Source organism: Boeremia exigua, assembly GCF_020726555.1.
Source record: "Boeremia exigua strain MPI-SDFR-AT-0100 chromosome Unknown C7974scaffold_6, whole genome shotgun sequence".
NCBI classification, from domain to species: Eukaryota; Fungi; Ascomycota; class Dothideomycetes; order Pleosporales; family Didymellaceae; genus Boeremia; species Boeremia exigua.
In genome coordinates, this window is record NW_025763523.1 from 317,188 (window position 1) to 339,706 (window position 22,519).

General features: G+C 53.8%; 11 protein-coding genes across 11 annotated transcripts; 5 read left to right on the forward strand and 6 right to left on the reverse strand.

The window, feature by feature from the left end:
• Positions 1 to 1,328: 1,328 nt before the first annotated feature.
• Positions 1,329 to 2,990, reverse strand: C7974DRAFT_180199 (uncharacterized protein). Its single transcript, XM_046136341.1, has 2 exons — positions 1,665 to 2,990; positions 1,329 to 1,616 (listed from the first exon to the last, which is right to left on the reverse strand). The coding sequence occupies exons 1-2, from the start codon at positions 2,748 to 2,750 to the stop codon at positions 1,548 to 1,550; spliced, it is 1,155 nt and encodes a 384-aa protein (XP_045996822.1). The 5' UTR covers positions 2,751 to 2,990; the 3' UTR covers positions 1,329 to 1,547.
• On the reverse strand, positions 2,991 to 4,861 carry C7974DRAFT_180198 (extracellular exo-polygalacturonase-like protein). The gene is made up of 3 exons (XM_046136340.1): positions 4,358 to 4,861; positions 3,963 to 4,308; positions 2,991 to 3,908 (listed from the first exon to the last, which is right to left on the reverse strand). The coding sequence occupies exons 1-3, from the start codon at positions 4,613 to 4,615 to the stop codon at positions 3,232 to 3,234; spliced, it is 1,281 nt and encodes a 426-aa protein (XP_045996823.1). The 5' UTR covers positions 4,616 to 4,861; the 3' UTR covers positions 2,991 to 3,231.
• Positions 4,862 to 5,009: 148 nt separating this feature from the next.
• C7974DRAFT_393762 (pyruvate kinase-like protein) lies at positions 5,010 to 7,301 on the reverse strand. The gene has a single exon (XM_046141806.1). It carries the CDS (start codon positions 6,888 to 6,890, stop codon positions 5,208 to 5,210), a length of 1,683 nt encoding a protein of 560 aa, XP_045996824.1. The 5' UTR covers positions 6,891 to 7,301; the 3' UTR covers positions 5,010 to 5,207.
• Positions 7,302 to 8,239, forward strand: C7974DRAFT_393765 (uncharacterized protein). The gene is made up of 2 exons (XM_046141807.1): positions 7,302 to 7,597; positions 7,651 to 8,239. The coding sequence occupies exon 2, from the start codon at positions 7,701 to 7,703 to the stop codon at positions 8,100 to 8,102; it is 402 nt and encodes a 133-aa protein (XP_045996825.1). The 5' UTR covers positions 7,302 to 7,597; positions 7,651 to 7,700; the 3' UTR covers positions 8,103 to 8,239.
• On the reverse strand, positions 8,240 to 9,116 carry C7974DRAFT_393766 (uncharacterized protein). The gene is made up of 2 exons (XM_046141808.1): positions 8,809 to 9,116; positions 8,240 to 8,755 (listed from the first exon to the last, which is right to left on the reverse strand). The coding sequence occupies exons 1-2, from the start codon at positions 8,958 to 8,960 to the stop codon at positions 8,683 to 8,685; spliced, it is 225 nt and encodes a 74-aa protein (XP_045996826.1). The 5' UTR covers positions 8,961 to 9,116; the 3' UTR covers positions 8,240 to 8,682.
• Positions 9,117 to 9,650: 534 nt separating this feature from the next.
• On the reverse strand, positions 9,651 to 10,992 carry C7974DRAFT_393769 (NAD dependent epimerase/dehydratase family protein-like protein). The gene is made up of 2 exons (XM_046141809.1): positions 10,651 to 10,992; positions 9,651 to 10,596 (listed from the first exon to the last, which is right to left on the reverse strand). Exons 1-2 carry the CDS (start codon positions 10,687 to 10,689, stop codon positions 9,952 to 9,954), a joined length of 684 nt encoding a protein of 227 aa, XP_045996827.1. The 5' UTR covers positions 10,690 to 10,992; the 3' UTR covers positions 9,651 to 9,951.
• A 323-nt stretch (positions 10,993 to 11,315) lies between these two features.
• C7974DRAFT_180246 (putative indole-3-acetaldehyde dehydrogenase) lies at positions 11,316 to 13,220 on the forward strand. Its single transcript, XM_046136342.1, has 2 exons — positions 11,316 to 12,122; positions 12,174 to 13,220. The coding sequence occupies exons 1-2, from the start codon at positions 11,629 to 11,631 to the stop codon at positions 13,177 to 13,179; spliced, it is 1,500 nt and encodes a 499-aa protein (XP_045996828.1). The 5' UTR covers positions 11,316 to 11,628; the 3' UTR covers positions 13,180 to 13,220.
• Positions 13,221 to 13,588: 368 nt separating this feature from the next.
• On the forward strand, positions 13,589 to 14,118 carry C7974DRAFT_393772 (uncharacterized protein). Its single transcript, XM_046141810.1, has one exon. The coding sequence runs from the start codon at positions 13,686 to 13,688 to the stop codon at positions 13,998 to 14,000; it is 315 nt and encodes a 104-aa protein (XP_045996829.1). The 5' UTR covers positions 13,589 to 13,685; the 3' UTR covers positions 14,001 to 14,118.
• A 667-nt stretch (positions 14,119 to 14,785) lies between these two features.
• C7974DRAFT_311405 (uncharacterized protein) lies at positions 14,786 to 16,353 on the forward strand (the record flags this gene model as incomplete). Its single annotated transcript, XM_046138309.1, has 2 exons — positions 14,786 to 15,538; positions 15,586 to 16,353. The coding sequence occupies 2 exons, from the start codon at positions 14,786 to 14,788 to the stop codon at positions 16,351 to 16,353; spliced, it is 1,521 nt and encodes a 506-aa protein (XP_045996830.1).
• A 1,472-nt stretch (positions 16,354 to 17,825) lies between these two features.
• On the reverse strand, positions 17,826 to 21,242 carry C7974DRAFT_424170 (SPOC domain-containing protein). The gene is made up of 2 exons (XM_046144414.1): positions 20,809 to 21,242; positions 17,826 to 20,694 (listed from the first exon to the last, which is right to left on the reverse strand). The coding sequence occupies exons 1-2, from the start codon at positions 20,813 to 20,815 to the stop codon at positions 18,182 to 18,184; spliced, it is 2,520 nt and encodes an 839-aa protein (XP_045996831.1). The 5' UTR covers positions 20,816 to 21,242; the 3' UTR covers positions 17,826 to 18,181.
• C7974DRAFT_393776 (uncharacterized protein) lies at positions 21,243 to 22,323 on the forward strand. The gene has a single exon (XM_046141811.1). The coding sequence runs from the start codon at positions 21,440 to 21,442 to the stop codon at positions 22,145 to 22,147; it is 708 nt and encodes a 235-aa protein (XP_045996832.1). The 5' UTR covers positions 21,243 to 21,439; the 3' UTR covers positions 22,148 to 22,323.
• The last annotated feature ends 196 nt before the right edge of the window (positions 22,324 to 22,519 follow it).

Sequence of the window (22,519 nt, forward strand, 5' to 3'; positions counted from 1 at the left end):
GAAGATGCTGCAAAAAGTGCAGCTTGACCCTGAGTGATGCGTTGCATTCCTTGGCTGATGAAAATGGCAGCAGCTACCGTACCGCCAATCATGGCGAAGAAGCAGATTGCACAGATCATGATTCGAAGCTTGTTGTTGTAAAGAACGGTCGAGATATGAGACTTTGACTTTTCGGGACAACTAGGAAGGTGTTTTGGGAAGTCGTTGAGTTCGAAAGTATCGGGGTGTGGAAGGTCAGAGCAAGCCATGTCTTCCACAATTTGGGTGAACGACTTGTTTGACCTGCAGTTGCAATACTGTATAGAAAAGTGATTGTTATTTTTTGAGCTTATACGTTCATAATTGTGGAACACTTCTCGTTCACAGAGCGAGCAGCGCCGTTCATGCACAATGTCAAGCATCGAGAAGCGTCGTAAGAATTTTAACAGTCACGTCTAGCGGCGTCATGCTACCCGTTTGGAAAAACATCACATTAAAATAAATGTAGACGAAAAGATCGTTCACAATTCACTTTCGTGTCACTGAATGCTGGATAACGCCCAAATAAGTGAAGCACTCGTGCATTGAAAGGCCAGTTCCGCTGATACCTGAAGACAATACCTCAGGGAATTACAGGACAGTGTACAAATACCCACGTAGTCTGTTCGCTAGCCATGCAGTGCGCTTCGTAGCCATCCCATGGAGGGCAGTGATTCTCGCACTGATACTTCAATCCCCACGCCCCAGAGAAGAAGCAATCACTAGACGGTAAATCGGCTGAGGACGCAGGCATTTCCGAAAGCGCATTTCCAGAAGTGACATAGGCTGTAGTTGAGTGAAGTGGTGCTTCTAGCGAACGGGGTGTTGACGACAGGACGATTTGGAAGTGGCCAGCGATGGAGCGACGAGTAGCGGTACGCGAGTAGTGGTGTAGACGAAGGTAGTAACATTCTCGTAGACCGTCTGGACTTCGATAAGAGGCATAGTGGAGCTATCTACCGAAAAGGAGACTTCCGGAGCTTCGATACCGTTGTAGTCAGTTTTGCGTGACAGAGCAACACCCCAGATGACAGCGCCGATGATGAAAAGGATGGTCGCAAGAAGGCCACCTACAGCTAAAAGAGGCTTCATGCTAGAAGCTGAGCGATGAGTTCTTGACTGGCGTTCCAGGTCGCGTGGATCTTGATGATCGGCTGGGTCGGAAACTGGCTGCAGCGGAATTGGCTCCACGATTCGCGGTGGATGAGATGTGTCAAATATCTCTTTCCAGTCTACAGGGCAATCGTTGATGTGAATGGACTCTTTCTCAAGTAGACAGTAGCTTTACTTTCGACACGTCATTTGACAACGGGGAGCAACTATTTGCACAACACAAATGGCACACAAGCAAACGCGGCACTGTAGATTCACGTGCATGGTGCCACATCTGAAGCCATTTGTGTGTGTGTGTGTGTGTGTGTGTGTGTGTGTGGTTGCTACGCCATTCTAGACTGTTGCATTGAATGTTCCGTGCATCGACTTCGTGGTAAGTGCAAATGCGGCAATGAATCACGCGAATATGGCCACCGTCAATGCAAACCAATGCTTCGGTCCGTAACTCTCGGAGGCGACTTGTATTTGAGTGTCCTGCCATCATCCTGTCTTCGTTAGCTTCGTTTACACCACTCTGTTCGCAAATAACGTACCTTCATGAATTTATCAACAAAGCCCTCACAGGAGAACTGCGCATTGCTTGGCGTAATCAGATTCTTCAGCTCGTAACGCCAGATTTGTTGGCCATCCTGAAATCGTACATTTGAGCCAGGATCTATCGATATGGCAATAGAGTAGCCAGACTGTCGCAACCGCTGCAATGTCGAGAAGATGATATTCAGCACGCGAGTGAGAAATTGAGCCTGTCGCTCCTGCAGGTTCTTGGACTCTGAAAACCATGGAAGTGGCGATTCGAGAATGACATAGATATTTGCGCCAGGTCGTAATAGAAACAGATACTCCATGTTTTTCAGCAGCAAGCTCTGCGGGGAGAGGATGCCATTTGCGTCCGCTGCTGGCCACCTATCCAAGTCGCATTGCAAGATCTTGAAGCTTGCTCTTCCAATGAGTTCCTGGCGCGTGCAATGTAGAGTAGTATCTATTTGAGCCAGTAGATGAGGGAGAAAGTCAAGGCTCCTGTCGAAGTCGAAACGGACTGAACGATACCAGGATTCTGTCAGCTCGCGGAGAGTCGCGTCCCCAGTAAATGCTCTATTCCAATAATGTCTCGGTGCTTTCGGATCAAGCGTGTTGTAGTAGTGAAATAATCGAGCATGGACCCCATCTTCAAGCAGCAGATACGCAAATATCATGTCCCTGAGCTCCCTGGGTAGGCGATCTTGGACGGCCAGACATACGCTCAGACATGCGCTTTTGAAATGTTGATCTTCCAATCTCTTCATCATTGTTCTTTGATTTCTGAGGTCTATGGCCCGGGTTCTAACACAAGCCATGGTAGGAAGGGCGTTATATTGGGTGAAAGTCGCGTAACAAGAAAAAGGAGACTTGTCCATGTGTTTACACGACTCGAACCAGACACCGGGCAAACCCGGTCGTGCCAACAAGAATCTTCGCCGATGGCGGCGCTTTCGAATTGAGCCCGTCATGGTGTTGTCAAAGGCAAGTGGCGCGAGGCGGTGTAGCCGCGTCAAAGAATGGGAACAGCGTCTAGTTACGGCAGAAGAGGAATAAAAACATTCGGACACAAGGCCATGCGCGGAAGCAACAGGACTGAACATTCCTGATGCATGTGTTATCTTTGTTGAGCATTCGACATTATCGCTAAGCGTGACATCGAAGTAACGCCGACCCCCTCACCTACAAGTGCAGAGAACTCCGCTTTCCATCATGACATCGTAACAAGGGAAGCGAGGCTATGTTATAATCTTCGGGTGTCTCCTCACTTTGGAGAATGCGCGCTGCCGACGGTTGGACCCGATAGCATATTCGTAACCTTTCGCGGCGTCGTACCGAGGTTATGATTACGGAACAGATACATCAACATGGCGTAAAAAGAAGCACCGAGATGGCCAAATAGCCAGGCAGCTGAGAACATAGATTGCATACGATGGATGACGGATGGTTGAGTGAGGAGTGAGTCCGATGAAAGTGGAGGCTCGCGTGAGGGGTCTCGCTAGCGTGCCTGCTCTGGGAGAGGGGATTTCCGCGTCGCTGTGACCCATTGAATAACAACTTCGGTCAAACATTCATTTCCCCGCATTAACAGCCTCCTGTTGCGCTTCCGCCGACGCAAACTGGCCCCGTACACTCCCAGCCTCTGTTGCCAACAACATTACCGCACAAATAGTTTGGCACTGTGGTGCCATTGCCAGCATACCTGACATCAACGCCACTCAAGGCAATGTCGGTACATGGCGCAACAGCACTGCACTGCAGACTTACGACTCTGCGGTCTTTTGTTGTACCCTGTAAACCTTGAATGTTGACATCCTTGACTTGAAACTGGCTGTTGGTGCAGTTCCCAACGCCGGGTGCGCCACTGAATCTGGTACACTGACTGACTGTGAACAAGCCTCCACGGGCATTCTTTACCGTCAGGTTCTTCAGCTGCATGTTCCGAGCAAAGCCAAGCCCACCGCCACCACCGTTTGGAGGATAGCCGACTCGGTCATCGGTCCAGGTCTTAACGTAGAAAGCGTGCAATGTGTCTTCGAAATACACGTTCTCAGCGCGGATGTTTTCAATTGTTTCGAACTGGTCATTGTATTGTCCAATCGAGCCAATAGCGATCCCAAGCCCATGGTAGAATTTCGAGTCAAGAAGCGTAATGTTGGTGCTGTTTGCCTTGGCAGAGAACGAGTCATCGCCATTGTAGACAGTCCAGTTCTTGAATAGAAGGTTGGACGAGAAGAATGTGTCAGCACCGTCCGTGTTGGCTACAATGATTGTAAGAATGATGCAACACGGTTATTGATGTTCGAGTGACTCACAACTTGATACTACGTTTCCGGTGTTGTTAATGAAAATGTCCTGCCAGACGCTATCGTAACTGTGGATGATGGACATGGTCCACATCTGGCTTCGCAAGAACCTCAGACCCTTCACGACCGAGTTTGTCAGCCCATTGAAGGTGATTTGATGTGGCCGACCAGGGTAATTCGATGTGTTAGGCTGCTGCCTGATCCATTGATACCAGTAGTCTCCGTTTCCGTTGAATGTACCCACGCCATGGCCGTCGATACGAACATTGTTCCCGCCAAGGATGAAGGCTGTGGACTGATTTTGGTAACCCACAGGCAAGGAAGCATTGAGCCAGTACTGGATGTTGGTACTCCACTGATCGCTGTTAGATGTATTCCGGCACAGATATTGCAACAATACTTACAAGCAACTGGCCTTGGATATCGATTTCAACATCTTCGAGGTTGGTGATGTTCAGTACCGAGTTGACGTGGTACGTTGTGGGCTGAAACACAACCTTGGCATGTCTACCACATTCTTTGAAAGCTGCCCTGATTGCAGGCCCATCATCTGTCAAGTTGGTGCCGCTCGCTTCGATTGTGCACGTCTTCCGGCCTTGAGTCGGACTTGCACTACCCTGCAAGGCGAATAACGCGACGGGGAGGTATTGTTCAACCCGCATTTTTACCGATCTTGCCAGGTATCTCTGAACTTATTCGACCTACATATAGACTCTCGTATGTGGCAAAGCTCACAGGCGGCTCTGGTGCTGCTTTTGGTCACATCCCATCGACCGGTCGGAACTTCTGCCTCTTAGAGTGGCGTATTGTCAATGATATGCTTGGAAGCGGGATGCAATATGCGGGATGAAATATGCGGGGGTTTCATACCCCACAATCTCTCAGGAGCAACAGGGATCGGTGGTTCATTGAGCTTGATTTAGCCATTGACCGTGCAGATTACCTAGATGATCCGTCGTGATTCGGTTGTCATTCACCCGAGATTCGACCTTAGCCTCAGGGATATGCTTTGGCAGGAGAACTTCCGGAATAATTAGCTGAATCTCGCGCATCCTTGTCATCAATTACTAGTTCATACATACGTTAGTGCGTTCTGTATGCGAAAAAAGCTCTGCTGCACGGCACATCTTTACTACCAATTTAAGATCTCTAAGCTATAATAGGTGACATCAGCATGGTGTGAGCTGAGTGCACACCCTGGAGGGCTCTGCTTGAAGTCCTTCGCGACCTTTCGCAAGCCAGATATGACCCATTTCATAGATCAAGCACAATTCGTCCAACGCCTCTGGACACACAAGACAGCATTGCTCCACATTTCTCTTCATCCAACAACCCAGTACCCTGGTGCTCCACTCTCCCGTCACAAACGTCGACCTTGCAAGTACCGCAGTTTCCCACTTCGCACGAACTGTCGATGTCCATACCTACGCTCCTCAAGACGTCGAGCAACGTCTGGGTTGCGCCAACCTCTACAACACTCTTATTCTGCTTGAGCTCAACGGTGAACGGATCGCCGGAAGTTGCGACGGTGAATTGTTCCATGTGAATGAGGGTGTCAGGGATATTGAGAGCATTCGCTACGGCTGTGACAGCGTCCATTAGACGTGCAGGACCACAAGCGTAGATGTGCGTGCGGTTGTCGGCGTGGGAGAGTATGTCTTTGAGGTCCATTCGTGTGCCTTCTGCGCTATTGTAGAACGTGATGTTGCGACCGAGTGAAGAGAGACGTTCCTTGAAAGGTATCTCGCTGGAAACGGCGTAATGAAGATGGAAGTTCTGTTTAGTGTCTTGGAGGTGAGGCAGTGCAGCCAAGAAAGCAGTAATTCCGATTCCGCCCGCAAGAATGATATGTTTGTCTGCGTCGGTAGCTAGTGGGAAGGAGGCGGTGATGCGTCCTGCAGTGATGGTGTCTCCGACATGGACCTTCTCATGCAGAAATTTTGATCCACCCCGGCTGTTCGCATCAAGAGCAATTCCCAGCTCGAAGCGTTTTGTGGTACCACCAGTGACCGAATATGCACGAACAATTTTGCCACCCAGCTTGAGTCGAACGTGACTGCCAGGCTCAATGCGGCTAGGATTCGGATTGTCCTCAATGGCTTCAAGCACCAACGAGGTGACTCTAGTGGTCTCCTTGCGCTTCTCGGCGACACGACACTCGTACCATGCATCCATCTTATCTTCTGCATCCCCATACATCCGGCCTTGTTGATCTTCAGTCACACCCTTGGCCAGTCGGGTATGCAACTTTTTCTTGGTCTCTTCGCCGAGCTGTGGAACTTGTAGTATTTGCTTCATCATTTCCATGTTATTGGTTTCAATGAACAAGTAGTACATGACCCTTGCCACAGTCCAGTTGGGGTTGGGTCGCTCGAGCAGACGTACCATGTCTCCAGCGGCAATGGATCCAGTCTTGATGACACGATATAGCCAGCCGGTTCTAAAGAGAGTTTGCGTACGCTTAGCCATGTCCCTAACCTCGAAACGATGGTTTAGCTTGTAGCATGGGCTTCGCGGCTCAGAAACCTCAACAATGATGTTGCCAATGGCAATGCGGTCGCCAACGCATACGCTCTTCTCACTTACTTCAGAACTGAAGATGTTCTCACCAAAAGCGCCAGGCTTGAAGTGTGCCTCTGATGTTGGGATCTCATTGATCCAGTCATCGTAGTGTGTAGTGCAATAATGCAAGAGTGCATTATCCGGGCTGCGGTGTGGCTCGTAGGCATGTTCGTCGCTGACAATTCCGTTCTTGCTGACCTCCACGGGGCCGGAGACGGGACTCTTGAAGATCGCGGTTTCGATGCGGCCATTTCCGAGAGACTTTTTGATCTTGCCGCTGCGCACTTGGATCAGGGGAAAAGGTTTAAAGGGTGGAGGATTAAGCAGTGTGTCAGGATCCGGGGGTGGGGGAGGAATCCAGCTGGAGACGGCCATAATTCCGTTGCGAATGTAGCGGACTTAGATGTTGTGTTGGCTGGTTGGAGTGCGAGATAGCAGCTAAAAGAAAGTGGTCGGGTCCGCCCGAGCGCGACAAGTGAAGAAGCCTGCGTGAAGGAGCCTGGCACAGCGGAACAGCGTGAGCACATCCGCTTAACAATGCCTCGACCTTTTAGTGAAAGTGTTTGCTTACCATGGATTTCTTCTGCCAAAGGTACAATATCAACTGTGATGGAGTCTCGAAGGTCTTCAAATAGACCAGCTCGTATGCCTTGGGGCGATAACAAAGTCTTTATACTACTTACTTATCGACGATTGTAGCCTGAAAGGCATGACTATCTCACTAGGCTTACTTCAGCATGGCGCGCGGGCGCCTGAAGGGCACAGTGGCTCAGTATCTAGCCGAGGCTTGAGGCGGAGAAGAGACTTGCTCCCCGAATGTCAGCATACATACCATGCACAAGTCGCAGCACAGAGGATTGACAGCGTAAGCTTCCTATGGAATGGGTAACTAATTGCAGTGCTGTAATAGCTTGAGGTTTTGAATTGAAGCGCGTTGAGGGTTATTGCTGCACTTATGCAATGACGTCAGAAAGTCGTAGAGCTCTTTAGCTAGGTACATAACTTTAGACGTCAACTCTTGCACACAGTACACTTCTCCTCAAACTTCAATTGTCTCTATTAAACAATCAAGAAATCAAAGTGTAAGTCTAGCATGCGAAGACAGCACGATAACATTATCTAAACCGGCCAACAGTACAATCTCGGCCCTCTACACACAGCACGCAACAACTCTCAACGGTAGCCATGTTTCGCGTTCAGCCCACCCGCTCATTTGCACGCGCCGCCCGCATCCAATTTCCTGCGCCCCGCTTGATTTCGACATCGCGCCCATGTTTCGCGAAGAAGGGTGCAGAGGCCAGGGACTCGATTGATACTACCTCAACCGAGTACTCCAAGTCTGGCTCGGACGATGCAGCAGCACATACAGATGCCGCATTCGATCCCAATCAGACGAGCCCTGAAGCAGCAGAGGCTTCTGCTGAGAAGGAGGCTGGAGGCAAGGACAATTCCCTCAACGCGAGCCCTGGCAACCATGAGATCAGCCACGCCAATGACCCCCAGGTCGGCGGGGCAAGCCAGGGGACAAATGACAAGCCGAGCGGCGCTGGAAGCCCGAACAAGCAGGGTGGAAAGTCGAGCGGTTAGAGGATTCGCGGCTGAGGATGTGAAGTGAAGCAAAGAGAACAGTCTGCGACACGCGCGAGGCGACGAGCATGCATGATGACACTGCACCAACAAAATATTTTCTTTAGGTTCCAATGACAGACAAGATTTCTGCACGAATAATCCTACCATCTTTTTGCACTGATCCCTAAAAGCATGCCGCCGGCGACTGGTCATGCTGATGCATCGAAAGGCATGGAGCATACAAGAACAGACATCGAACGCCGGCAACTCAATGTTTTCAACCCGAGTACTGCGTGATCGGATCTACCTCCCCTTATCAACGTATTGCAGTTATCACAAAAACATATGAAGGTGTGAAACTGTTGAACTCAAAAAAATACATTGTCTGGTATCTACTTTCGAAACTCCAAATTGCCTCCTAACTCCATGTATGCAATGCAATGCAATGCAAAGCTAAACTTGGGGACAGAATACCAAGATTCTAGTCGTCCCACCGCATATTCAAGATAAGCTCCTTAACCTCCGCAGCATCGAGGTTCCTCACACGCTCCTGCTTGTGCTCGACAGGCTTGCTCTGCTCTCCCTCCGCGAGGGAAAGTCACATGATGCCGTTGTAGGCCCACTTGGCAGCGAGCGGCCACCCGAGTACTACGGCGTACATGGGGAAGAAGCTATGTGGGGAATTAGTAGGTGTTGGGAGTATGATGTGGTAGGGCAGACTTACACAGCACCTGTCCGCCCGACCTTGCGGAACATGACGCCGTATTGTGCTGGGTAGGGTTTGGCGGTGACGGGGTTGCGAGCGAAGGGGTGAGGCTCAGTCATTTGGCGGGCCCACGAGCGGATCATGGTGCGGACTGGTGTTGCGGAAGGCATTTTGAGTGTTGATCTGAAGTCTTGGGACTTGTTGGGCTAAGGATGTCGATTGAGCGAGGCTTGTCGAGGTTTGGTGAGTTGGATGACTGTTGTCTATGACTATTGTCTATCCGCTGAGTGTTGTTGATGCTTGTAAGGCTGAGTTGAGATACTGTGATGGATATGTGTAACGAAACAATGCCTTGTATTTATTAAATCTATCCTACGCTCACTGGTTCCTGCTTGTTCCGCTGTGTCAACTGTTCAGTCGAACCACCACCATCACCTGAGATTCTGTGGCTCACTGCGTTGCGGCAATCCTTCGGGCTGCTGCCGCTGAGCAAACACACGCAGCCAGCCTTACGAGCCGGCGGGCTTACATTTCCTGGCGCTTACCGAGTCGGCATCCAAATTAAGACATAGCAACGTCGGATTGGTAGACTGCGCCCAGATCTAGTCAGTTTGAGCCACTCACAGCGACCGTAAATCAGCAATTGTTAGGGATGAGCGTGGCATGGGCGTTGCGTCGCGAGAGAGTGGTGTGATCGTTGCACGGAATCCTTCGGCGCGGCGGCCTGGAGCGAGCGGCACCCACCGACGACAGCCACAGCCAATGACGGCTGCCAAGCGATGCATCGCGTGAGATGGGTGGTGTGAGAAAATGATGACTGATGAAGTGAGTAGGTACGTATGTAGGTAGCAAGTTGTCAATTTCTCTGGATTCGAGTGAAGTGTGCGCAGAGGAGGTACTCTGGGAAGCGCAGAATGTGGTACAAGGCTTCCGCGTCTATTGGCTGTCGCGCCGGTTTCCCTACCTACCTACCAACGTTGTGGTCACTAGCTGCAGGTTTGTGATACAAAGTACCAGGCTTGTTCCAGCATCCTGGTGGTCGGCTACTCGACATTTCAGGTACGTCAAGCTGGAAACACTTCGATGGAGGGTATCACATGGTAATAGTCAATCTCTCGTACGGACATGAGTGCAGCTCGCACAAAGCATTTCGTAACATCCCTATGGCTTGCCTAGAGCGGTAATATCAGCCTGCCCCAACTCCCAAACACCCTCCTCCTTCTTGCCCTCCACACATTGAACGCCTGCATTGACCGCCGCTCTGGCAATAGTCGCCGCGTCTTGCGCCCAGGAGTCTGTGAGTTTCGGCGTCAGACCCTTCAACAGTTTTGCAACGCTTTGGAACGCAAATTCCACAGGCCGACTGTCCGTCCTTCCTCCTAAGATTAGACCGGGGCGCACAAGGATCGTGTGCTTGAACCCTAGCGCCTTCACATCATCCTCCAGCTGACCCTTCATCTGGACGTATGCGAAATTGCTCTTCGCGTTCGCGTTGCCAGAGCTGATCAGCACATATGTATCTACACCGGCCTCCTTCGCGGCTTTTGCAAGCTCTAGGTTGAGATCATAGTCGATCTTGCGCTGCGCTTCAATACTGCCTGCCTGCGCTTTTGTGGTGCCCAGACCGGAGAAGAATATCTTGGGATGCGATTCGCGCGGGAACATGCCCGACCATGTCGATGTGTCACTCGATGTGAGAGGGTTCAACTTGGTTGTGGCAGTAGGGTTTGGGAGGTCGCGGCGCGCGTAGGCGTAGACGGAGGAGAAGGACGAGTGTGCGAGTAGTTGGCTAAGAATGTGGGAGCCCTAATCTATCGTGAGCCGGATTCAAGCGGATGCAGTTTTGAAGTTGTCACTTACCACGAGGCCAGTACTTCCGGCAAGCGCTGCGGTCGTCATGATGTCTAGCTAGGCTGTTTACTCCTCTGGTATCTCACACAGAATTACTAGTATATATGCTTAATGTGCGAGCCTTTGTGGGTTGTGAGTTGGCAAATGCATTCGGCTTCTTATCGCAAGACTTTGTCCGTCTCGGCCGTTTGGTATTGGTCCGGACGGATGATCCTAACTCCGACTGATCGCGACATTGCGAAGATGCTAACATGAAGTTTTTTAGTAGGAATTTCTCGTGTGCCGTTGCGATGAAGTTTTCTATACACAACCTTGAAGCCGTGATAGTGAGTGGAGCTGTCACTGGCAAGCTGACGATCATGGGTGATCCACATGTGCCACCGTCAGCACCAGGAGCCAATCAGCAGCAACAGTACCGTCGGTCCTTGCATCAAGTCTGGACAACCATTACTTCGTCCTGGTGCCATTGAAACGTCAACACCACAACCCGGCGCTCATTGCTATGTTGGCACTAATCGACCAACGTGTAGGTCTGCGGCCGTTTACGCGCTGCGTAAGTTACCGAGCATATCGGCTACTCAGACCCTGGATCTGTCAGCTGTGAATCACAACAGTGATTCTAGAAGTCCAACTGGCACACCACCCCGCCTTCCACACCCCGCAATACGTCAGTCAAGTACCGTGTTCAGCCTCCACCACTCCACTTGGTTGCACACCGGCTTTGGCACAGCGAATCGTCCTTTCCGGCTCACACATCCGAATGATTATCAATGGCCTTATTCACATCGACCTGGATTTGTGTACATCATTGCCTGTACACACATGAGGACTATGACCTGGTCTAGCCCCAATTTTCGTTTGATATAAATGAGCATAGCCGATCACTGGCAAGAGAGCTGGAGTTCTTGTGATAAATACCCTTGTGATCGAACGCCTTCTGGCAATACCTGATTGCACACATCCAGGGAAAGACATCAAGTCGACATCATGTCTGTACAAACACTGAACATCAACGGTCGGGAAGTCAAGTTCAACACAGGCTTGTTCATCGGTGGCGAGTTCGTCAAACCCAAGGATGGCAAGACGTTTCCAGTCGAAGATCCTAGGACAGGAAAGACCATCATCGAAGTGTCAGAAGGCTCGGCTGACGATGTTGACATCGCCGTCAAGGCCGCTCGCAAGACTATGAACGATCCAGCATGGACTGACTTGAATCCTGCAGCTCGTGGCCAATTCTTGCTGAAGCTTGCGGATCTTATGGACAAACACTTCGATGATATCCTTGCGATTGAAATGCTCGATACTGGAAAGACAAAAAAGCAAGCCGCAAATCTTGACCTACCCGGCTCAACTGGCACTCTTAGATACTATGCCGGCTGGGCCGACAAGGTTCTTGGTGTTGCGTCGTCCAACGTCCCTGGCACATTCGCATATACCAGAAGAGAGCCAGTCGGTGTCTGCGGACAGATCATTCCCTGGAAGTAAGTGGCACAACTGTGCATGACTGAGATACTTTGCTAACATATGAGTAGCTTCCCGCTGTTGATGTTTATCTGGAAGATTGCACCAGCGATCGTAACAGGGAATTGCGTTGTCATCAAGTCAGCCGAAACAACACCTCTGAACGCCTTATACATTTGTGGTCTGATCAAGGAGGCCGGCTTTCCGCCTGGTACCATCAACCTTGTGTCTGGCTATGGCAAGACCGTCGGCGCCGCAATCGCAAAGCACATGGACATCGACAAGGTCGCCTTCACGGGATCAACAGCCACTGGCCGTGCTGTTCTTCGTGCAGCAGCAGACTCCAATCTTAAAAAAGTCACACTCGAACTTGGCGGCAAGAGCCCCAATATCGTCTTTGCGGACGCCGACCTTGAGAAGGCTGTCAAGTGGAGTGCATGGGGCATCAACATGAATTATGGTCAGACCTGTCATGCTGGTACTCGCATCTATGTGCACGAAGACATCTACGACAAGTTCACTGAAATGTTCACCGCACGGATGAAGGAGGTAGTCATAGGAGACAACTTCGATGAGAGCACAGACCAAGGCCCACAGAATTCAAAACTCCAGCATGACAAGATCATTGGATATCTGGAAGCTGGACAGAAAGAAGGCGCTACTGTAGCTCTGGGCGGCAAGGCGCACGAAGCTCCAGGCGGTGGATACTTCATCCAACCCACCATCTTCACAAACGTGACGCCTGAGATGAAGATTGTGAAGGAAGAGATTTTCGGTCCTGTGGTTACCGTGACAAAGTTCAAGACTGAGGAAGAGGTGCTTGAGCTGGCGAACGATACCACATATGGTCTGGCAGCGGGTATCCATACTAACGACTACCAGCGTGCGATCAGGGTGACTAACAAGCTGAAGGCGGGCACAGCGTGGGTCAATATGTTCAACTTTGTCCACTGGAGCATCCCGTTCGGTGGGTATAAGCAGAGCGGCCTCGGGCGCGAGTGCGGTGAGGCGGCATTGGAGAACTATACCGAGACGAAAGCAGTGTTCTTCAACATGGGTGTTGATGCACCGCAGTAGCGGGTGGCAGTAGCTTCAGTCGCAATGCAAAGTGGTAACCTAATCATCGAGCCTGTCGTGGACGGCTACTGTGTGATAATATTAATATGTATTGTTCTTTTGAGGCTCACTGTCGATGTGGTGTTTCACCAAGTACCTAGGTACCCGTGAGCACGAGCTATCACGCACGTGACAGAGCCGCAATGCTGCATAACCTTCCAAGGTTGTGCTCTGCAACCAATGTGCAGAGAAATTAGAGGCAGGAAGCGGCTGAATCTGCATTGCAGTCATCCGTGTATCTCTTCAGAGGGCTGACCCACTTCCGAGGTAATTCCTACTATGCCAGGGTTTACATTGGTGATGAGACTTTCGCAAGCGTGACGTCACTGCAATGACGATGGGGGCTCCTTCAAGCTCGACTGATTGCACAGCTACTTCTTTCCACTCATACCGCACCGCATAACCAGCACAACACCATTACTTTCAGAATTCGTCTTTGATATATCACACTCTCACAAATCCTCAAAATGGCACCACGCGCTCTCATCTCCGCATTCCGTCCCTTCACATCCTCCATCTCGCCAATCACACGTCGCGCTCTTTCCACAACGCCGCGCATGGCAATCAAGGAAGATGGCAACCGGACACCGGAGGAGCTCGAGCAGAAGAAGCAGGAGCAATTGAAGGAGCAGCAGGAGGGCAAGGGCCGATGGCGTGAGGACCTTGCTAGCTCAGGCGAGAGCAACATTGCGGCCGACAAGCAGAAGGTCAACGACCACGACAGTCATATCAAGGAATTGCAGCAGGAGGGCAAGGAGAAAGGCGAAAAGGGCCAGTTGTAGAAGCGTCAGCGCACACAGAGAAGCAACGCAGGAAGCAACTTAGTCATAGATGAATCAGCATAAGCAAGCGTCTCAGCGCAGCGTCCATTCCCAATCAATCCATCATTGTTCAAATGCGTCTTAAACCCCCCCTGCATTACTCTTTTCGCATGCAGTGCAGGCTACATGCAGCCGAGTTCTCGGACTCGGCGCAACTTCGTGTTGATGATCTGCGACATAGCCGACCAGGCCCGACCTGCATTACACAGTACACCTCGTTGCGCAAGACAAGCTCGAGAATTGCCTCGTTGACAGTGTAAAGTGCTCGGAACGTACCTGCCGTAGCTTACCGCAGCTCACCGCACACCAATCTAGTACACTATAACATCCAAATCTACTCCAAACGTTGTAGCCAGTTGCGGAACGATCGCAGCGTCTTAGCAGACCGTCCCAAGCCCGTTAGGCTGCGGCAGTTAGCGGGTGCTATGATGACACTTGCATGTTCCTTCCACCAATTCACCACTCCGGCCCACCCGCGTCGCTGGGATTCCCGTTTTCACTCTCGCTCCACCGTTTCCACGTGCAGTGACACATTGCCAACAATACACTCATGCCCAAAGCCCAAAGGAGCAGAGCGTGCACCCAATGCCGTGAGCGTCGCGTTAAGGTTCGTCAACAGCCCTGTGGAGATCGACCGGGAACTAAGAGTGCTACCATAGTGCGATGAGACGCCAGAGTTTTGCAACCAGTGTCGGCGCCTGGGGCTGCCATGCTCGGGTCCCATCATCGGCTCGGTCATCATTGATATGACTGACCGAGTCACAAAGCCACGAGCCAGGAAGAAGAAAACCGTGACCAAATCCAACGTCGTGCCCATACGTGAAGACACCGCCCTGGCCCCGACGTCGCCCGTTAGAAGGGACTCGGCCTTGACCACGAAGTCAGAGCCCTCGGATTCAGACTCATCACTGCACAGTGTGCCCTTATCGGCAACTTCTAGCGAGGTCGACTTGATGTCACAACAAGCAGAGAAAGCCATTGCGACAATACGATATCAGTATAGCGCACCCCAGCTATATCAGCCTTCTAAGATACAGGGTGATGCGCTCGACACGGCCTTTCTTCTGCACTTTGTCGAACTCAACCAGACCAGTCGAAGTTATAGCCCCGAAATACCATGGCTTACTCATTTACCAATGATACACAGCAGGGCCATCAAACCTGCAGTGAAGCTGTCCATACGTGCAGCCTCTATGGCCTTCTTCGCCAAGATTCACAAAGATCCCACCATATTGGTAGATTCATATCGCTGGTACACCGTGTCCCTCAACGCACAGAGGATGTCACTAGACCGTTTGACCCAAGCGGGTCGAATACCAGACGATGAGGAGATATTAGTGCCTATAATATTAGGACTGTACGAGGTGTATGCTGGGACTACGTCGGACAGTGTGCTACACCATGTCTCTGCAGCATGCGAGATTATCAGGTTGCGGGGGCCTGAGAACTGCAAATCTGGCGTTGTGTGGCCTTTGTTCAAGGCTATGCGGGTGTCTGATGTAAGTCACCTAAGAAGAACAGCAGCGGTATGCTCACCCTTCATTAGGCACAAAAAGCTCTCATCCTCAATAAACCCTCCATATTTTCGTCGCCAGACTGGATGACGATTCCGTTTACCAACATGCCACGGAATGCACACCACGACCTTGCCGATATCATGTTAATGATTCCCGACTGCATCAAACTGTGCCGAAGCAACGGCAGCCTACGAACCTTCTTCCAATCTGCTTTCCCGCCGGGCGTAGATCTCGAGCCTTGCCGCAAGAGAACAAATGAACTCATCGCCACCCTCGATGCATGGGCGACAGCGTACCCATATCTCGCAAAGCCATCATCGGGTCTCCAGATCGTGGAGGCAAACATGGCAAACCTCGCCGTCAGCGGCGCGAGACCGGCGTTCGAGGGCTCCAAGAACGTCATACTCCCAGAGTCTTTTATCGCTCTCACAATCGCAACTTATGAGTCTGTACAGCTGACTCTCACAATGCTCCAGCGCAAGCTCAGTGCCCACTACCCACAGTCATCTGGGAGCTCTCCACAGTCAGCATACTCATCGCCATCCCCGTCTCCGTCTTCCACGTCGGCGCTCTTCGACCAGGCTGTGCAATCCGCGCAGGTCATCATGAAGACAGCAGGTCATCTGGAAGGCACCAAGACCGTCGGCTTCGATTTCATCCGGAGCGTAACCCCCGTCGTCGTCGTCGCCATCCTCGGCCCAACGCAAGAACTGACCGACGGCGCAATGGCAATGCTGAAGCGCTGGGGAGACAACAGGGGCATGAACGGCCTCGTCAGGGCGTGGATGTACCTATAAGCCCTGCAGCCTCCCGCCGCAACCCGCGACGTTATCGCGCAAGTCGTGCAGATCCAAGCTGCGCCAGCCGCGGTCTGCCAGCCAGTCGTTGAGCAGCGCCGTGCATCAAGGAGTGTCAGCGTGGACGAGGCGGCTAGGCGCCGGTCGCAACGGTCGAAAGTTTAGATCGATCGACACTTTTCGGAACGAGGCGCCCGTATCCGTCTAGGCACTCCCGCACACCAACTGCCGAACACCGGCTCCGCAACCGCCGGGCCAACGCACAACGCACAACGCGTACGCACCTGTCCTGAGCGGGCTTTTCTTCGGCCTGATGCGTTCGACGCACCTTGCATCCGCCAGTGCGCACCGCCACGTCCCCGACACCCAGCCCTCCTTTACCACGGATACCTTTGCCGACCACCACCACCGCCACCAACCCAAACCCGCCCTGCACTCCCACCCCCAGTCCAACTCAGCCCCACATCCTCACCCCTCCAACCCCATCCCTGCACCCGCCCACTTCTCCTACCATAACCCACCCCCGGCCTCCGCACTCTCCATGCACCACCCATGCACACCGCGCTACCACACCCGCCCCTCGTCCCCTTCAGGCAAGTCTGCAACCAGCGTGGATCGCAGGCGCGGATAGCGTACCCGCGGGCGCGGGGCGGGGCCGGGATACGAGGGGCGCGGGGTAGGTCCCGGACGGTGGGTCGGTGAAGTATTCCATGTCACGAGTTTCGAGTTTCGAGTTTCGTGTCTCATGTTTTGGTGTCTGTGTTTGGGGTTGGGGTTGGGGTTGGGTTTGGAGGTGGGGATCGTGGACAGGATTTGGGGTCTGAGCGCTGGGATTGCCGGGGACGGCGGGAGCGGGATGCTTTGTGTCGGGCTTTGTTTGTCTCAAACTGGGGGGGTCTCAAATCGTGGGGGAAGCAGTGCGGTGCGATGCGGTGCCTTGCACCTCCAGCAGCCGGTGGACGCGCATGTGTACTTCGCAGTGCGTGTCTTGTCCGCTTGCGAACAGGATTCTTCTGCTTACACGTCTACACATCTACATATATACACACATACATATTATATATACACACACATATATACATACATATATACATACACACGCTCCCCCCGCCATTCCCCACACCACACCACGCCATCCACGCCATCCCACCCAACCCCCCTCCTTCACAGCAGCAATCCACTGTCCCCATCGCGTCCACGCTCCAAAGCCACTGGGACAGTGAGTCCTGAAGGACTGGCCATCCGATTCGGCCGCTAGACCACGAGACATTGAACACCGCACTACGAATTATTGGGGCATCGAATCTCACGTCGCAGGGGAACGGGGTGAGTGCGCTGCAAGGGATGAGGGTCTGGGGTACACGGCCTATGGGGTGGAAGGGACAGGGGTGTGAAGTGTGGAGTGTGGAGTGGGATAGCATATGTGCATCAGAAGAGACTGACTCGGGCACAAGATAGACAGGTACGTGAATGCATAGAATCAATAACATTTCAATATCCAAGACGCGTCGCACTTTTACCGCGCATCTTATCGCATCGCATCGCATCGCATCGCATCTCATTGCATCACACCGCATCACACCGCATCGCCACCTCTCGCCCCCCATCGCCGCTCCTCAGTGGGGTATCAAGACGAAAACAACATTTGCGCAGGGAAACGACATGCACCACCCAACCACACCTCTCCATCGGCCTACACGCCTCGTGCAAGCCACACCTCCCAGCGCTTCATCTCCATCCACGGGCCGGCCATCGAGTCCCTCCGGGCGAGCGGGGGGTGCTTGGGCTGCGGCGCCGCGGCGGGGACCAGGGCGCACGTGCGCTCCTTCTACGAAGCGTTTTGCTGCTGGGGCTGCTGTTCGTTTTTCTGCTGCAGGTGCAGCGTGAGGACCTGCATGTTGTGGCGGGCCTCGGGGACCTTGTCGAAGATGGCGCGGAGACTGGACATCTGGGCTTGCGCGACCTCCTCGATCTGCGAGAAGCTGGGCAGCATGGTGCTGACGACGGGGGAGTCGATGTAGGGACCCAGGATCTCGAGAGCGTTGGGGATGCGGTGGTGGGCGGGGACGGCGGGCTGGGGTTGTTGGGCGGCGGTCATGGGAGGGGCGGCATAGGGGTTACCGTAGGGCGCGGGAGGGAAGTTGTTGGCCATGGGGGAGTACTGGGGGCCGTGGGGGTTGGGGACCGGCGATGGACTTGGGCCGTTCTGAGGCGCAACCATTGGTGCTGTGGGCTGAGCGATCTGGCCCACGGTGTTGTCTTGTCCTGAGTAGTGCTCAAAGTGCTCTGCTAGGGGAAGCTGGGGCTTGACCTCGGGCAGTTTGGCAATGAGGGTAAGCAGCAGCATGTGGTCCTTGCGAGGTGTCTCAATGGTGCAGTGTTCGAGCATGTCTATGAATGGAGACAAATTGCTGCCGCCGGCTTCCACGGGAATGAAGTAGAGGTCCCGCATGATCTCGTTGCTCGCGTCGATGGGAACGACACCCCAGCGGCGCCGGGAGTGGAAGTATTCGTACAGATGGTCGAACACTGCCCGGCCCTCAGCGTTGACTGGGCTAATAGCCAGAACAGCCACCTCATGGCTTTCCGACCTCGCGATGCCACGGATGTACTCATCGCCTTTGGCGTTTTCTATACGGCCTTGAATGGATACTTGCTTGGTCAGCAGCTTCTCCCAGGGTACAACCTGCCCGAAGTCGCCACCGGCAACGAATCGAGCGACAGCCTCAAACGGCTCCGTTCCTTGCATCGTGATGGAGCCTTGCCAGCACACGGAAGGATCAGACGAGTAGCCGGACATTTCGACATCGTTGTCTTCATCCTTGAGCAAGCGATCGACGTCTGCATCGTCGACTGATTGTTGCGGCTTCTCCTGCATAGAACTCTGCCTACGAGGAACGAAAGCTTGCTGGTTGTGTTGCGGTGACCGGACCTTGTCGAAGACAGAGTTGATGTCGAAGTTGGTCGAGGGTCGTCGTGCGCTGTCCGTATCAACCGAAAGCGGGTGTCCTGCGTCGACTGGTGTTTGAGGTGGGCGATCATGACCGGGCGAGTTTGGTCGCACGCCTTGTTCCTCATCCTCGGTTTCTCGCTCCCGCAGCTGCGGGGCCCGGAATTCAGTGTTGTTGTCGTTGGCGTTCTCATCATCCACGAGCTCGTCACCCTTGTGTGTCTTACGCATCCGGGGGCCAGTCTCCTCGGTCAAGACCGTCTGCTTCTCTGCAGCTTCTCTCATCGCGGCATACTCGCGTTGCTTGTCCTCGCTCGCCATCTCCTCGGCCGCCATGATGGTAAGCTCATCGGCTTTCAGACTGCCAGACAGAAGTCGGTCGATGAGGAAGGAGTTTTTCTTGATGTTGAACATGATGGTGCGCAAGCGTTCGGCGAAAGGTGATGTTGGGCCGGACGGCTCGCCATGGTGCTCGACGGCAGCGTGGCAGATCTGCAAGACGAAGCGTGTAGCAAGTGACTTTGCTGTCTGACCATCAGGAATCCGAAAGCCTCTAGCATCGGAAGCCTCTGTGATCAGGGGGGCCATGATGTCTTGCAGCTTCTCTGCAATGCCTCTCTGCTTCTCGGGAAGAGACGCGACATCGGTGATCTTGGTGGCTGCCTTTTCTTGGTGTTGGCTCGACTTGCGGCGCTTCTTGGTCTTGGTGTCTTTTTCGGCGATGGACTCGTGGCGGCGCTTCTCTCCGACCGGAGACTGAGGCTGGCTCTTTGGTGCTTCTTCAACCTGTGGGTAATCAGCATGAGCGCACGCCAGGGCGGAAGCTGGCGGATCGCGTACCTTTGGCGCGTCACCGTTGGAGCTTTCCTCGACGACTGGCGCAGGAGAGGGAGACGCTTCGACGGCCTTGGGCTCAGCCTGCTTGGGAGCGCTGCTGGGCTGGGGCGTCTGGGACTCGGCCTTGACGTCGCTGGCGCGCGGCTTGTTCTTGGAGCCCTTCTTGCGCGCCCACGGCTTCTCACCGCGCGCCATGGCAGCCAGCAGCTCCTGGTGCTGGTCAGGCCGGCACACTTCGCAGTAGTAGGGCTTGTCGCCCCAGGCGTCGCTGGTGGGCAGACCGAGGCAGATGTTGTGTTGCCACGCGTCGCACTCGTCGCAGCAGATCATGTCGCGGCCGCCAATCTCGCGCTGGACGCCGCAGACGCAGCGGTAGATGGCCTCTTCGTCTTCGCCTCCATCCTCGGGCTCGACGGACTGTGTTGGTGTCTCGACTGGGGTTGTGGCCTTCTTGCCTTTGCCGGCCTTGCCCTTCGTTTTCTGTGTGGCCGGGTCGTCGAGGTCTCGATTCCTGTGATGGCCCTTGTTGGCACGGCCAGAGCGGCGCGTCTCGTCTACAGGCAGAGCGTTAGCCACAATGTCCAGTGCTGGGACGCGGTGCGCGTCGCGGCGGCTCGCGGCACGCGATGACCTCGACGTTCGGTCGCGTGCCACTGGGTGTTGCTTACCGGCCATGGTGTCTGACGCGGGTGAAATGGGCTCAATGCAGACGCGATAACGGGTGCAGCAGCTTAAAGATGGGGTCAAGCAGGTTCACAATCTCTCTATGGAGGTCCAGGCCGTCTCGCAAGCAGCGTGCGGGCAAACAGAGCGTCTAAAGCTAGGGGACAAGCGCAAACACGCGCAGCTGGCTCTCTCAGAAGCAGAAGGCGCGACGGGAAATGCGCCTGCTGTTTTCGAGATCGTGCCTTCCGTGGCAGCCTCCACCAAGCTCGAGCTGTTGTCGCGCAGTGTGAGGACGCGTCGCGTAGGGCGATTTCGCGCAAAGAGATAGCAGTAAGTACGCGCCGCAGTGAGTGCAGCGTGGGGAGGCAATGGGCGTGGCGGGGGACGGTCGGTGGGAGGGTCGTGTGGTGGGCGTGAGGAGATCCTGAGCTTTGACTGCCGGAGAGTTGGCCGCAGCGTCCGCGCTAGATGGCTTTGGGTCTAGTGCACCAGCGTTCCGGCGCAATGTTCAAGCTCCGAAGCAAGCAGTAGAATGTACGAAGACACTCGCCGAACACTCCCACGCTGATTACAAATCGTTGCGATACCGATCTTGTGATATCGACTTTCCGCCGCTGGAACCGCCCAATCACTATGGCAGACGCCCGCACGTTACTGCGACAGCAACGAGCTGCGCGAGACCAGGCCAAGAAGGCGCAGAAGCAGGCCGCGGCGCCAGTCTCGAGGAAACGGAAAGCCGCAGACGACGGCCCAGAGGAGAAGAAAAGGTCGCGCACAGAGGAGGAGGCTGGCGTTCCAGCAGGATTCTTCGACGTCGGCGCACAGCCAGAAGAACCACAGCCCGACGATGCGCTCGAGGAACTGCTCGAGACACCGCCAGAACCGCCGCTCGCCGAACCTGTGAAGCTCACTCCTACACCGCTCGATCCCACAGCCGAGGCAGAGCTCGATGCCTTCTTGACCGAACTCAACAAGGAGCCGGCACCACAGCCGCAACACACATACGCTTCCGGCGCGGTGATAGAGGCGGCGCCAATGACAGCGGCCGAACTGGCTGCACAGGCCCGAGAAGAGCAGAGCGCGCAGCGCGCACGGAAGGACGAGGACATGGAGGCGGAGAAGGAGGAGGCAGCCAGAGCGCTGGAGGACGAGTTTGAGGAAATGGAAGGCCTGGACGAGAGGGTCAAGAGGCTGCGAGAACAGCGCGAGGCACTGCGCAGTCAGTCTGCGCAGCTGCCGGCGCCAACAGTGACATTACCGGTGCAACCGCAGTCCGAGGACGGGGAGAGCGAGTCTGAAGATGACGAAGACTGGGACGACTGGCGATTTCGTCCCGCGTGAAGTGCTCATAGGCGGCGAATGATGTGCCTATAAATTAGCGTTGTACAACAAAAGCATTAGACTATGATACCCGAGGCGGCTGTAGCAAGCCAGGCCTCCATGTTGCGTAGATGTTTGGCCCAGCAGGGCGCCCCCTGCAGCAACACGAAGTATCCAACACGAAGTACACTTCTGCAGACCGCGCTCATATATAAAGTGAGACATGCAATCCTGCACACTGCACCATCACCGTGCCCGAAACAAACCAAACACGCCGAACATGGCCAATCATGCTATTGTGGTGCTGCCAAGAAACGTCAATGGTTTCGGGCAGCCAAAGGCAGACGGTGAGCCCGCGCAACTTTCCCCCCACCACCTGTCCTGTGGCATACA